At 46.7% G+C, this 15661-nt stretch overlaps 2 protein-coding genes across 2 annotated transcripts; both read right to left on the bottom strand.

Moving 5' to 3' along the window:
• Window positions 1-10411: 10411 nt before the first annotated feature.
• On the bottom strand, window positions 10412-12053 carry LOC124660914 (noroxomaritidine synthase-like). Its single transcript, XM_047198755.1, has 2 exons — window positions 10933-12053; window positions 10412-10847 (listed from the first exon to the last, which is right to left on the bottom strand). Exons 1-2 carry the CDS (start codon window positions 12051-12053, stop codon window positions 10433-10435), a joined length of 1536 nt encoding a protein of 511 aa, XP_047054711.1. The 3' UTR covers window positions 10412-10432.
• A 503-nt stretch (window positions 12054-12556) lies between these two features.
• On the bottom strand, window positions 12557-14198 carry LOC124659863 (noroxomaritidine synthase-like). Its single transcript, XM_047197685.1, has 2 exons — window positions 13078-14198; window positions 12557-13005 (listed from the first exon to the last, which is right to left on the bottom strand). Exons 1-2 carry the CDS (start codon window positions 14196-14198, stop codon window positions 12591-12593), a joined length of 1536 nt encoding a protein of 511 aa, XP_047053641.1. The 3' UTR covers window positions 12557-12590.
• Window positions 14199-15661: the final 1463 nt, after the last annotated feature.

Here is a 15661-nt window from a genome sequence, read left to right as displayed (position 1 = left end):
TTGCTTCTAAGTTGTGCACATGTGACTTTGGTAGTTCAGTTAAGATCGCTATTAGAGCGGTATGAGTGTATGACCACATTTTGTTGGATCATTCAGAAAACTGTGAATGTACAAAAATCAGAAGCATATGTCAGTATACTTGTTATGCGTTGATCAGTTGTTCCTGCATAAGTTTGACAAATGTTTGTTCAAAAAAAAAAGTTTGACAAATGCAAATCTTTTATGCATGCCTAGAATTACAATATGATATAGTGACAGGTACATATTAATAGCCTAAAAGAGCAGCGCTAAACATAGAGAACATTACATAGGTATGGAAGAAATGGAACTTCAAATTCAAACTGTTCTCTAGAGCAGCCATACCTACTGAGCAACTCATCCTTGTGGTTTCCATGCGACCAGCAGCCACTGGAGAAGTGCAGCGACCAGAGCGAGTGCTGCTTTCTTTCATATTTCGCTGATTATTAAATTTATCAAGATAATAAAAAAATACTGAATGTTAAATCTGACATCAATTTCGATGCCAATTCAGGACAACCTAAATAAGCTCAGTCCTCGAATCTTTTGCTCCAGCATTAATACTTGAATCTTTATAACAAAACAAGCATTGAGCCCGGGCGTTGCCACGGAAAAATACACAAAAACACAATGAGTTAGGCAATGGTCATGAGGATTTTTGGAAGAGACTTGGTGTCATGGAATGTCGGCGTAATGGGACCCAGGGCCCACACAAATTACGCCGCGGCGCGCACGGGCCCCATCCCACGACCTCTACGACGCTTATGTGGCAAGCCACACAGGTATGACTTGTCATAAAAACTGTGCAACAGTGCTAAAGTTTACCTTGTCATGTGCGCGGGCCCCATCCCACGACCTCTACGACGCTTCTGCGACCGCGCCTTGACTCTGGAGAGCCACGCGCTGCCGAACCCCCCGCACCGCGAGATCCGCCACGACGATCGCGGCGGGCCGGGGCCCTGCCGTCCTGGACCGGAGGATCTTCGTCAGCCGGAGGGGAGGGGCAGCGCGGCGGCCGCGGCGGCGCCGCCACCGCCTGCGCCGTGGTCCCTTCCCCACAGGATGAACCGGGTCGTCCCCAGGGACGTAGAGCTCGTCCCCGTGGCCGTCCTCTGAACCCTCCGACGCCATCATTGCCAAGCAAGCAAAGGAAGAACAGGAGAAGATAGTGGAAGGAAGTGGGGTGGACGCGCCTTTGCTGCCACTCAAGCCTCACCCCTTTTTATAGCAGGGAGAGGTGGAATTGTCCACTTGGAGTGTGCCGAGTCCCCTCCCACGTTTTTTTTGTGTTTGCGCAGGATTTGAAGCAGCGGCAGTTAATGAAGACTCACCACGGAAGACGAAGCGAGGCACGTCGCCTGCGCTCGCACTCGAGTACTGACGTCTGCACGCGTCGAAGACTTGGTGCACCATCCCGTCGCGTTGTGCCCCGCGACAGGCTGGGCCCGCGCGCCGTTGTAGAGCGAAGCCCGGCAACAAAATCTTCTGAAGAACTCAAAGAACAAGACTACTCGTGGGCTACTCCATGGTGTTGCCGGCCCTCGCCCAGGGGCTTCTGTCGGCGTAATGGGACCCAGGGCCCACACGATTACACTGCGGCGCACGCGGGCCCCATCCCACGACCTCTACGACACTTCTGTGGCAAGCCACAAAGGTATGACTTGTGGTAAAAACTGTGCAACGGTGCTAAAGTTTACCTTGTCACGTATGACAACTAGTGGAGAACAAGTGCTCCCAGACAAAGGCGAGTCTGGACGAGCGGATAGGACGCGGTGAACAGGACAAACGGAGCCAAGAGCTGCCCTTGGCCTCCTCCCGGGAGCATCCCCTGTGGAGAGACTAAGGGCACGGAAGCGGAGCCTCCGAGCCAAGGCGTGCCTCGGATGGCCCCGGGAAGGCCTCAGGAGCCTCCTCTCCTTGGCTAGGCGAGGCCAGGGAGCGGGGGACAGCTACGATCGATGGGACACGTCAGGACTTGCGTGGGGAACAGGCAGCTGTCACGCCATCATCAAGAGCGTCTGCGCACCGCCCGCGGCCATCTATTGGCCAGGCGCACCACCCATCTGCCCATCGCCCGCGTGGCTCCATCCGATTGAGCCCGGGAGCGCTCTTGGACGGTGCCCCGGCGAGCCGTTGTGACAGTCTGGATTGCTGCGGAAAGTATTGGATGGCATGGTAAAAAAATAGTAAGCCAACTAAGTTACAGAGAATTGGCGATACAACGAATCGAATAATAGATTATTGTCATTGCCTGTACATCATCCGCTGTATTTGCAAGAACACTTCAGAAATTGCCAAATAGTTGCTCTTTGATTTTTGCTACTCAAGACTGCCGATTTAGATTTGTTAAGCCTCCCAAGGGGTGCTCAATACTCTCTGTTCTAACATGTTCGAGATCCACCGTAAGACTGGTTGCATAGAAAATTTAGAAGGAAAGAAATGCAAGGGATTTTAGCAACAAATAAGCCTTGCCAATGATGTTGTTTCCGAAGATCAAGGACAAATGGAAAATGTGGGTGCTTAATGGTGCGGAATCATGTGGAACTAATTGCTTCCATCTCCATGTTTACATCGCCTACATAACAATTTATAACTGACATTTTCCTCATTTAACAAAAAAATCTTTGGGATTGCTTGATTTTGAGAAAATAGAAATTTGTAGATTTTGGTTTTAGCAAAAACTACTATGTATAATGATAAATATTTCCTAATGACTGAGAATAATTAGGCGGATGTGAAAGAAAAAAATATTGACACTTGCTTACTACATAATCGTGTAGTTGATCAATGGTTTTATCAAAACGCCACGTATGAAATGAAGAAAGCCTACACTCTTTGAAGGAAACATGTTTTTGTACAGGAAGAAAACTCAGAATGCAGTTGCCAGTCACACTGTTTATGCAGTTAAGAAGCTTACCATGTTGAAGGGAAGCAGTAACTTCATAGAATAAAAAAGAGTATAGTAAAAGGAGAGAGCTCCAACTCAATTTTTTAATTTCACAGTGGTTGAGAATGGCAAGATTCCATGTCACTTAAATGAATGGAAGGTGCATCCTCTAGCTTACAGCTTTATGATGAAGGAAATAGCCCTTGAGTAGTAGTAGAATATGATCAAGCAATATCTTGCACACAAAAAAATGTACAAACTAAAGTGAAGTATAATGTTTTAATCGTAGAATTGAATAAATACCTGAACACTGTTCTCCATCAGGTGTGATCGTGCCAAGGTGCCAAGCACAATTTCACCGAACATCATACCAACCTTATAGCTAGGAACCAACACATTACTCCATCAGGAGTATTTGCTTTCTAACCAAGGTAGTCTTCAGTTCCTCGTGCAATTTCATGGAACATGAATGTCTCGGTTGTGAAGTGTTAATAGGTCGAAGATACCTGCCATTAAAAAGTGTGCATACATACCATATCTGCAAAAACATAAACAATTTCCACGCCATTTCAAGCTGGAGTACAGACCGGTTGCCATATTACAGTCAAAGGATTATTCTCTCGGATTTGTAATTTCGCCGGAGATAGGATATCAAAAACATCCATGCAAAATAAGTGCAATCGATTAAACAAAATGGAGGGCCCTAAATTACCCGACACAGTGCGATTGATGGTAGGATAGGCTTCCTCAATGCAATCAGCTAGAGCAAATTAGATCCATCAATATTCAATATCATCTGGGCACGAAGGGATGGAAGATTGCCTTCTGAGGTGTGCTTAGAATCGTAGCTCCCTTATCTCTTCGCTCATGAACACGCCAATGTTCCTGAAAGCTGATGTACTGCTGGCTGCAAGTGCGAATCGTTGATTCAGTAAACAGCAAGAACCATTGGAAGATACTGGAAGGTTGTTGTTGTGTTGACCCAGACGAAGGGTGAGACCACTGAGATGAGAAATGGGAGGGGATTAACCGTGAAGATACATCGAGTCATGAAGCCAGAAGAAAGGGAGAGGAAAAGACCAACAGTTCCTCATAAATTAATGCATGCTCAGAAGGCAAGAGACCGACTAATGGAGTAGTGCCGTGGAGGCAGGAGGAAATAAAACATGGCATTGTTACAGGAAGCTGAACCGAAGGGATTTTTTTGACGTGAACGGAAGGGAATTGAACGCGCTGAACATAATGGTGGCCTGCATTTTTTTTATTAGGCTGATGTGGCAGAAACGCTAACGTGGCATGCTAGGATTGCTCAAAGGTACTTGTTGAGGTGGATAGCTTGCATGTTGAGAGAATTAGACCTAGTGGGTTGCTCCTATTTAGATATTATAGATAAGCCAGAGATTCACTCTTAGCAGAAGGGGGCTTTACGCTAGAAGAGGATCATTGCGTGAAAGAAGATCACATCGAGAGAGAGAGAGAGAGAGAGAGAGAGAGAGAGAGAGAGAGAGAGAGAGAGAGAGAGAGAGAGAGAGAGAGAGAGAGAGAGAGAGAGAGAGAGAGAGAGGGGAGCTACGTCGAGAGAGCTACATTGAGAGAGTTAGAGCTTTGTTCTTGACAACGTCAAGGCCAAGATTGAGAGAGAGAGAGAGTGAGGAAAAGATCGAGGAAGTCCGGGCGGTGTAGGAGCTGATCAAAGCATCCTCCCGGCCAAGAGTTCATCTCCATTGTACTTTGTATCCAGAAGATAATCCACCAAAGCAGGACGTAGGACTATTAGCCGAAGGGCGGCCTGAACCGGGGTAAAAAATGATCGTGTGTGCTTTGTGTATGATCCTGCTCCGCCTAGGAATGATCCTAAGGCGGCGTTGAGGCCGAAACGCCTTCGTGCCCACTAACCAACAAGAAATGGGGGTGTGTTCATCCCCGGTGTCCGCGTAGGCGAGACACGACATGGAACCATTCTGTCGTGTGGCTCCGGTAAAAAAAGGGTTGGTTTCTATGAGAGTAGAAGTGTATATATTTATGTGTGTGTTGCAAAAACTATTGGTCCTACGTATGAGTATAACATGTATGGATGGTTGTAATTGTTTATTCAAGGCCTTTTAAGATGTTGGTACCACCTATATTATATAACAGTGGTGGTAGAGTAAACTCACCACCATCTCCAACTTTATGAGTAGGAAATATGATAAGGCCAAAGGTACATGTTGCCTAGGTGCAAGTGAGGAAGTCATAAAAATAGAAAAGGAAATTTTTGCATAAAGATAATTCTGTGTATTTCTTACACAACTACTTCAATTTTTTGCTTAAGCTGAAATGTACCTGTGCAAGGTTTTCTGTAAGACCATCCACTATGTTGAACCGATTCGGAGGAAAAATGGCAGACCTTGGAATCTCTCTCGTTTCACTCCAATGTTAAAATCGGTTTTTATATTGGCCCATGATTAATAAATACATGCATTCAGCCTTTTGCCGCTTCTTCCGTTTCCAAGCAATCTCTTACTGTTCTTCTTTTCCATGTGCGCCAAGTTTCCCTGCCCCTTGTACATTGATTCCTTCGAAACAAACCAACAATATGGTTCACTTTTCTTTCTGACACCATGATTCACCTAGCTCCAACGATTTTTAACAGATTCCATCAGGCATTCAAACCGACTTTCCACCCGTGTGGATGGTCTAACTTGAGTTCACACTTCACAGTAGCTTGGCTCTGAACAGGTACTATCAGCATCACAACCTGCAGCATTCATTTATGCATATGTTTTGCTCCAACTAATGATCGTCCAAGTACAAACTGATCATGTGATTCTGAAAAATCCTGGGAGAAATCAGCTCTAGCGCCATGCATGTGTCGAGCCAAGATCTGCAACACCTCATCTGCCAAACTAACTTGACAGCTGCTACTGTCAGCTGTGTTAAAGCTATACATCTTATCGTTTACGTCTATCCAGCTGATTCCAGCTTCCTTCCTGTTCCCTATGCCTCTCAACAGCCTCCTCGTGACAGCATACTCACCCCATTTGTTACCTGCAGCATATATATTCGCAAGTAGGATGTAAGTCTTTGCTCCATCAGGATTGACCTCGATGATCCTTCTTGCAACCAATCTGCCCAGCTCCACATTCTTGTGCATCTTGCAGGCACCAAGCAATGCTCCCCAAATAGATTCATCAGGAGCAAATGGCATTCTATTGATAAGGTCAAATGCTTCTCTCAGCCTCCCTGCCCGTGCAAGGAGATTGATGACACACCCATAAACCTCTTTCTTAGGCTGTATCTTATACTCAGTTGTCATTGACCTGAAGAAGTTCCATCCTTCATCTACTAGACCAGCATGGCTGCAAGCACTTATCAGGGCCAGGAACACAACATGGTCAGGACAAACCCCTGCATGGATCATGGAACTGAAAAGCTGGATGGCCTCATTGGCGTACCCATTCATCCCATACCCACAAATCATTGCTGTCCATGATAATTTATCCTTGCAACCCATCCTGTTGAACATTCTCTTTGCATCTGCTATGCTCCCACACTTGGAGTACATGTCCACCAAGGCATTGCTCAACTGTAGGTCCTCACCATAGTTTCTCCGAAGGACAGCCCCATGGACCTGCTTCCCGAGTCTCAGAGCTGCAACACCAGCACAGGACGATGTAATACTAGTCAGGGTGAAGCAATTTTGCTGAAGATTCATGTCACGAAAAAGCTGCAAGGCCATTAGTGGATTGCATTGGCTATAGCCAGCAATCAAGGTATTCCAGGTGACCGAATTCTTCTCAGGAATTTCGTCAAAAATCCTCCTTGCATCCAAAAGGTGTGCACAATTGCAGTACACGTGGATCAGAGCATTGGCAACAGCAAGGTTTGCACTGAGAGCTTTCTTTAAGGACAGTAGATGAAGCTGCTGTCCGATACGTAAGTTGGCTATGGAAACACATGCATGTAGTGCAATAGAGCAAGTAAATGGGCTAAGCTCAACACCAACCTGCACCATAGAAAAAGCAGATGACGGGCCATGAGAACAAATGTGCGCAGAAATTCATGCACAAGCAAAACTGACAAACATTAGCATATGGTGTGTTCTTTTAACATTTACTAGGGCATAACAACAGAAAATGGCATAATGACATGTTTTGCTACTACTGCCAACTGTTAATATGCTATCATTCACACGAACTCAGCTAGTACTGAGATCCAAAACAAACCGTCAACTCGAAGAGTACCAAAATCATAAAATGAACTCCGCAGTGATCCAAAGTTTAGACTTCAGAAACCACAGGTGTCATTTGGAGCACTCGTAGAGTTCTCACGGAGTAAAGGTAACATTATGGCATTCTTTTATAGTTAGATGTTACAGGATATCATACTTCATAACGAATCAAGAAATACCAACTTGATGTGGCAAATCCAGGTAGCGTTTGACCAATTTCATGTTGTTTGAACCATTTCAACAATGAATATCACAGATTTGATTTTATCAAATTATAGCCCATAAAGTCTGCAACAAAAAATATTCTCTGTACAGAGTACTGAAACACTGAGATACGAAATGGTACAAAGCAGAGCAGATAAGAAATACAAGACCGTTAGAACAGTCACTTGGTCAGAGATATCTCACCTGAATCATTGTTCGGAATAACTGTAGCCCCACGTGCTCCTGTCTCCACCGGGCATACCCAGCGATCATCGACGTCCACGATGCATCCGTGCGCGCACTCCCCAACGCATCAAACAGCGTCCTCGCGTCCGCCACGCCCTCTCGGCGGGAGGCGTAGGCATCAATGAGCGCGTTGACGACGTAGGGCATGCGATCCACGCCCCGCCGCACCGCGACAGCGTGCAGCGATGATGGGTCGCAGCCGCCAGCCGCACACGTGCCGCCGCCACGGCACGCGGTCAGGACGCTGGACAGCGTGAACTCGTTGGGGCCGACCCCCGCCGCGAGCATGCCGCGGAAGAGGTCCAGCGCGTCGCCGTGGCAGCCGTTGGAGGCGTAGCCGGAGAGCATGGCCGTCCACGCCACGACGTCCCGGGCGCGCATTCCGTCGAACACGGCGCGGGCTTGGCGCAGCGCGCCGCCCGCGCACAGGGACTTGATGAGTGTGGTCGCGTGCTTCTGGGACATTTGGTTTTTCTTAGCAGGTTTCTTGGTTTGTTTCAACGTCGTGGTCGATATGGTGCTGCTGCGCCGTTGTTCCGGATCCCGCCGCGAGCGGGGCCTGGCAGAGGTCCTGGCCGTGGAAGAGCCGGGACGGCGGGGTCTTTGAGGTAGGGGTGGAGGAAGAAGGGCAGTACTCGCGCTGCGGTGGAGGTGGAGGTGGAGGTAGAGGCGCAGAGGAGGTGGAGGAGGCCGGCAGGGGGAGGAAGGAGCAGCGAGGCCGGAGCTCCAGGCAGCGTTCGCGTAGCGGAACTGAACTGGAAACGGAAACCTCTGAAGAACAACACCTTCTCTTCAGTTTTGAACTTGGGAGCATATGCTCCTCCTACCTGAGATAAACATTTAGAAATGTTGAAAAAATTTAAAACAAAATTTGACTCGTACATGTCAACATTATATGTGCATGGCAAGTTTCGTGGGAAACTGATATATTTTATGTCATATGTAAAAAAACAAAGAAATGTCTCGTGAAAAAACTTTATTTAAGCACCAAATTTTGTTTTTTTACACATAACACGCAAGGTGTCAGTTTTTCATGAAACAACTTTAATCGGGCCATGCTAGGCACGAAGCCAGCAGCATGCCAGGCTTTTTTAAACTTCCCGACGCAGTTCCATGCCTCCGTCGTGGCCGTATTTAAGCAGTCTTTCGGGCCACCGAACCAGGCACGAAAAGTGTTTGTGTCGTGTTTTTGTGCAGTTTAGGACATGTGGGCCCGCATAAAAGGAATCTGGGCCGCATCGGCCATGCTTTGCACTATGCATGTCTAGACCGTGTCGCGCCGGCCCACTAGAATTCTCAGTGTTAACTCTTAAGTCTCGGTACGCAAATAAAAATGTAACCATAATTTTTTTTTTGAAAAATGCAATTGCACTCTTTTGCTAAAAAAGTGCAAGTGTAATGAGTTGCACTTTTTTTAACTGTGTTGCACTTTTCTCGGACATAAAGAAATCTCAGTCTAGTGAGACTTAGCAAAACCGTTAATTCTAGTGCAAAAACATGCATTCCAGTGTCGTACAAAAAAGAAAAAACTATATTTTTTCATGAAGGACACAAAAACATGTTTCATAAAGAAATTAATGGGTACATGGTCTAAAAAAGGGGGCATATATTATTATTATATGTACATGAGTGATTTTTTGGAATTCTTTTAGGCTCTAAAGCACACCTTTTCATCTTCCTAAAGTTTAATGTACTTTTCAGTAACAACTCTGTGATGATCATCAACTTCGGGCTATGTTGTAGCTATACATTTGCTAGATGATACTGATGGTACAAGGAAAACGTGCCTAGGGGCGTAGGGCCAATGTCAATGCTTCTTCTAAGAGCAGAGAGAACGTATGATCTGATGGATAATCTCTGAAGCTGGCATTTGATGATCCGATTGAACGAGTATCATCCACTCTCAGGTAATAACTGAATAACATCCAACAGGTTCAGGTAATATCCATCCAAGAATTGATTTCCTTGCTCAATTTTACAGTGATAGCTCGCTGCCAGGCAGAAACACAGGTGGATACACAAAAGATGCATGTTTATAAATACATGGGTACAATTTTACATGAAAAATAATTAAAAGACTATCACATGACCAATCACCATAACATATTTTGTTCCCATGGCATGGTGACAATCTCAAACACAACAAACATATGTCTGCCACCTGTAAGTTATTCCATCCCACATGGATTCTTATCTAGTTTCATGTGCATATACAACCCAAGAAAGTAAGAACAGATAGCAGTACGAATCAAACAGCTGCAACCATCTTCATGTTGCTGAAGGCAAGGTCCTTCCCCAGGCAGCTTCTGGGCCCGTGGTTGAAACAGTTAATGCATCCAGAAATATCCTGGATCTGCCGCATATATATGTATAATTTTTATAGCATGTGTCTCTCACTCTCTCGTATTCCATCAGTAATGCATCTCTTATGCCATCTATATACTTTTTTATTAGACGTCAGTCAATCCGTCCCAAAAATCAGTGTCGCAAGCCAACGCTTGCTTTGAAAGCGAAGAAAACGAATGATTTGATGAATAGCCTCTGAGCTGGGGCATTTGATGATCCAGATCCATTCTCATATAACTGAATTAAAATAATAGAGCAGGATCCAAGAATTATTTTTCTTACTCAACTTTGCAAGGAGAGATCTGTACCGGACAGAAGCACTATTTATGTGTAGATACACGTAAGATACAATGGAATTTATTGATACAGTACATTGTTACATGAAACATTTGCAAACAAATTTACTTAAAAATAAGCTGTCCATCACACAACTAATCTCAAACACAACAAGCATATGTCATGGTCCATCTCCCATGCATGGATTCATAACCCAGCAATGTAAGGACAGATAGCAGTAAAAATCAAGCAGCTGCCTCCCTTCTCTTGAGCCTAACCATGACCCCGTTCCTTGTGTGCAGTACGATCGAGCTTTGAGGCATCACGGTATGGCCTTCCACCAGCTCCATCTTGAAGTTGTAAATGATGGAAGCAGCTACCATCTTCATGTTGCTCAAGGCAAGGTTCTTCCCCACGCAACTTCTGGGCCCGGAGTTGAAGGCGAGGAACTTGTAGCCTGGCACGTGGCGGAGACCGCCGCTCTTCGATACCCACCGCTCCGGCCTGAATTCCAGGCAATCCTTGCCCCATATCCCTTCAGCCCTCCCCATGGCGTAGATCGAGAAGACGATCCTTGTACCCTTGCTTATCCTGGCACCATTTGGCAGGACATCGTCGGCGCAGGCCTCCACCTCCTCGAATGGGGCTGCCGGGAAGAGCCTGAAAGAAACGGTTCATCCAGTGGCTGGGTTAGTCGATCAGATGGTTGGGAGAAGCTAGATCAAGGAGGTAAAAGCTGTATCACCTGAGTGTCTCCAGGAGCGCAGCTTGGAGGTAAATAGCACGCCGGAGCATGTCACCCTCGAAGACCGAGAGGTTCCCTGGCAACGTAGTGCTCTGCAGGGCCTTGACCTCCTCAAGGATCCTCGCCTCGACATGCGGGTGCTTGCACATCATGTAGAAGAACCACGTGAGCGTCACAGCAATGAGGTCCTTTGTGGCGAAGATGAACGCCATGACCGTGTCACGCCGGAACAGGGTCATCTGCTGCTCGCTCATGCTGGGATCCATGGGCCACTTCATCAACAAGGAGAGCACGTCTCCCTGGCTTTCCTTGTTCCGCTTTGTCTTCCGCTTGGCGATCTCCTCATAGATGAACCTGTCGATCACCACCCTTGCATTCGCCATCTTCTTCTCGCTCCCAACATTGAGCACCCTCAAGAACTTCCACAAGCTCGGTGGCATCATGTGCCTGAACAGCACCCCCTCCTCCACTTCCTTTGTGGCTTGGCCGAACGCATGGATCGGGCGAGACATAGACAAGCAGTCAAGGTCAGTTGCGAAAGCACTGGTGTACGTGACATCAAGAAAGAACCTCATGAAGACGCCCTCCAGCTCGACCTCCGAGCCGAGCTTAGCCATGTCATCAAGGTAGGGTAACAAGGTCGTGCTGGCCTTCCTCGTGATGGTGGACATGGCGAAGGATCTAAATACACGGGAGCCAAGGTTGACCATCACCATATGACGCTGATATTCCCAGGACTCAAAGTCCGACACAAGGATCGCACCACCCAGGAAATCAAGCATCTCGGCAAAGTCATTGCCTTTTGGATACTTCTTGAAGTTGGCATTGAGGCAGTGGTTGGCAGTGGCGGGGTCGCAGGTCACGAAGAAATTCATGTTGAGGAACCATGGGCCAAAGACCATGGAGTTCCACCCCGCCTCATGAAGGAAACCTGCAACCTTGTCATGAATGTGGTACATATTCCTCAAGAGGAAGGGAAGCATACCCACGACAGGCCAGTTCACTGGGATGTCACTCTTTTGGCACCGCCGGATGAGGCGGATGAGGGATATGCACAAGAAGCAGCTGATGGATAGGTATACCTCAGGGTAGGACACAAGGAAGCTCCAGAAAGAGCCCATGACTGCACAAGGATATGAGATGCACAGGGAAGAAGGGCATGGAGATATTCTCTGTTCTTAATGGACTAAGCAGGCTTCTTTGTTCTCTGCTCTTATGGTGTATATATAGGTGTGCACCGTGCTTCATTGGTAACGGAATTGATCAATTATAATATCATGCCATCAGCTCCACGCGGAGGCATACAGCAGGCAGTCATGATCTCTTGAATTAAGTTGAGCTACGTTTGAATAATTTTTTGGATGGATCATTCAAAATGGACAGTGTAGTAAGCTGAGAGAGACCAGGAGGGTCAATTCAACAGAAAAAAAGTTCAATGTAATTTTCAGTAACTACTCAGTGAATAGTGATGTTCATATAAGATGCATATTCTTTGTAAATACATGGATACAATTTTACATGAAAATAACTAAAATACAATCAGACCAATCACTACAATATTTTGTGTCTTAAAACTACAAACAGATGGCTCACGCCTTTAGTTAACCGTTCCACCCCGTAATTCCACACCTAGTTTCATGCACAAAGGGCAGCAAAAATCAAGCAGCTGCCTCCCTTCTCTTGAGCCTAACCATCATCCCGTTCCGTGTGTGCAATATCACAGAGCTTTCAGGCATCACAGCATGGCCTTCCACCAGCTCGACCTTGAAGTTGTATATGATGGAAGCAGCTGCGATCTTCATGTTGTTGAGGCCAAGGTCCTTCCCCAGACAGCTCCTGGGCCCGGAATTGAAGGCCAGGAACTTGTAGCTCGGCTCGTGGCGAAGGCGCCCGCTCTTCGAAACCCACCGCTCTGGTCTGAACTCTGCGCAGTCCTTGCCCCATATCCCTTCGATCCTCCCCATGGCATAGAGCGAGAAGATGATCCTTGTGCCCTTGCTGACCCTGGTACCGTTTGGCAGGACATCATCGTTGAGGGCCTCCTTCTCCTCAAATGGGGTCGCCGGGAAGAGCCTAAAACACATGTACAATCATGGGTTAGTCAGATGGTTAGGAGGAGCTACACAAAGCTGAATGATGTGTCACCTGAGTGTCTCGAGGAGCGCGGCTTGCAGGTAAATAGCAGGACGGATCGTCTCGCACTCAAAGACAGAGAGGTTCCCTGGCCATGTGGTGCTCCGCAGGGCCTTGATCTCCTCGAGGATCTTCGCCTCGACATGTGGGTGCTTGCACATCATGTAGAAGAACCACGTGAGTGTGACAGCAACGAGGTCCTTCCCAGCGAAGATGAACCCCACCACCGTGTCGCGCAGGAACTGGGTCTTCTGCTGCTCACTCATGCTGGGATCCATTGGCCATTTCATGTACATGGACAGCACATCTCCTTGGCTTTCCTTCTCTGCTTGTGCCTTCCGCTTCGAGATTTCCTCATAGATGAATTGGTCAATCACCACCCTTGCATTCGCCATCTTCTTCTCGCTCCCAACTTTGAGCGTCCTCAAGAGCTTCCACAAGCTCGGTGGCACGACGTGCCTGAATAGCATTCCCTCCTCCACTTCCTTTGTGGCTTGGCCAAACAGAGGGATCGGGCGAGACACAGACAAGCAGTCAAGGTCAGTTGCAAACACAGTGGAGTATGAGACATCAAGCGAGAACCTCATGAAGACACCCTCCAGCTCAACCTGCGAGCCATGCTTAGCCATGTGATCAAGGTAGGGTAACAAGACTGTGCCGGCCTTCCTCGTGATGGTGGACATGGAGAAGGACCGAAAGGCGCGGCTAGCAAAGATTTGCATCGCCACACGGCGTTGGTACTCCCAGGATTCAGAGTCTGCCACAAGCAGCCCCTCACCTAGGATGTCAAACATCTCGGCAAACTCGCTGCCTTTCGGGTAGTTGTGGAAGTTGGTGTTGAAGCAGTGGTTGACAGTGGCTGGGTCGCAGGTTGCCAAGAAGTTCATGTTGAGGAACCATGGGCCAATGATCCTGAAGGTGCACCCCGCCTCACGGAGCATATCAGTGACCTTGTCATGAATGTGGTACAGATTCCTCACGAGGAAGGGAAGCATGCCAACAACAGGCCAGTTCACCGGGATGGCGCTCTTCTGGCACTGCCGGACAAGGCGGAAGAGATAGAGGCAGAAGAAGCAGCTGAGGGCTAGGAAGATCTCAGGGTAGGACAGAAGGAAGCTCCAGAAGAAGCCCATGGTAGCACAAAGTTATGAGATGCAGAGGGAAGAAAAGCATGCAGCAATTTAGGCTACCTCCCCTTGCTAATCAAATGCATGGATTCGGTACTGATATAAAGAAACCGCATATGAGCAGCTTCCCCGTGGAATAGTTAATCAGTTTCCTCGAGTTAAGGATGCAATGATTCACAACATTCATGTGTCCTAATATAACTGCTATAATTCTGGAGACTAGAGGTGTCTTCTATCCCAAACAGCTTATTCTAGAAAAAAAATCCCAAGCAACTTTATTCAGAATCTGACTTCTCAAGAACTACACATTGTACACCTGTCTGTCAGTACACACGGTTTAGACTTCCTGTAACCCACCTCCTAGGAGGCTTGTAAAAACCCTATCTTTTCAATAAAATGAGACGCAAAGGTCCTTTGCGTTTTCTCGAAAAAAAAAATACACACTTAAACCGGATAAATCGTGCCGATATGTTGACTATATATGCATTGAAGAATCAACGACCCATCATAGTTATATGTGCTCACACATAAAAACCATTTAACTTTTCCTGTTTCTGATTCTAATCATTATAAGACTGAATGACTGATTATAATCCTCTTTAGACCAGTGACTAACTGGGACTCCGAGAAGAGCATTTCTGTACATCTTAAAACTAATCCTAGTCCTGATTTGTTGGTTGATTTGTTCACCATGCAAACACCCAAAACGTGTGGGATTACACTCATGTAAATTTTGTGATGCCAGTACATCCCATGGCAAGAGGGAAGTGAACTGCGCATTTGGGTCATACCGACACGTCTTAACTTCTTAACCAGAGGTATTACCTAAGGGCAGCCTTATTGGAGTATTCTTACGCCGGTGTACATCAGCCAAGTCACTGCTGAATCACTAAAAATAAACGTAATCACTATTTTGTGCAAGAGGGAAGTGAACTGCTTGCTTGCATCATACCGACACATCCTAACTTCCTAAGCAGAGACATTAGCTAAGGGCAACCTTGTTGAAGTATTCTCATGCCAGTGTACATCAGCCAAATCTATCACAGATAGACGCATCAATCGATGTGTCATCATTTCTTTTGCAATTTCTCTGGTCAGCAGGTCTGTAACAATGGGGTAAATCCTAGTGAACCACTGAAGAAACTGTGGTTGTATAATCTTCTAAGAAATTAGTACTAGCACTCTTACTCTCAGCATCAAACCAAATCCCAAAGGAGAACATTTGTTTCAAACAGGCCCGGCTGATGAGAATGAGATAAAGGGTAACAGGGAGCTAATTGGCTGTCGAATGCGCATTGCAGAAGCCTAAATCAAGGTATGATGTGAGGAAATGGGCAAAGATAATTGCATAATTTTGATTTGATAGAATGCATAGGTTCCAGTTTCATCACAGGGCAGGTAGGACAGGAGTACATCTAACAACTTAAGACAAGCAGTTCATGAGCACAGATAGAGAGACACACGCAAAT

This window comes from Lolium rigidum, chromosome 6 (genome assembly GCF_022539505.1).
Source record: "Lolium rigidum isolate FL_2022 chromosome 6, APGP_CSIRO_Lrig_0.1, whole genome shotgun sequence".
Lineage (NCBI taxonomy): Eukaryota > Viridiplantae > Streptophyta > Magnoliopsida > Poales > Poaceae > Lolium > Lolium rigidum.
Note: the sequence above shows the minus strand (reverse complement) of the source record. Positions and strands in the feature narration are given on the sequence as shown.

Bases quoted from the DNA above. Each gene is read 5' to 3' on its own strand.
- LOC124659863 (XM_047197685.1), bottom strand. From the start codon at position 14,198: ATGGGCTTCTTCTGGAGCTTCCTTCTGTCCTACCCTGAGATCTTCCTA. The intron at 13,006-13,077 runs GTGACACATCAT...CATGTGTTTTAG, and splicing joins GCGCTCCTCGAGACACTCAG to GCTCTTCCCGGCGACCCCAT.
- LOC124660914 (XM_047198755.1), bottom strand. From the start codon at position 12,053: ATGGGCTCTTTCTGGAGCTTCCTTGTGTCCTACCCTGAGGTATACCTA. The intron at 10,848-10,932 runs GTGATACAGCTT...CGTTTCTTTCAG, and splicing joins GCGCTCCTGGAGACACTCAG to GCTCTTCCCGGCAGCCCCAT.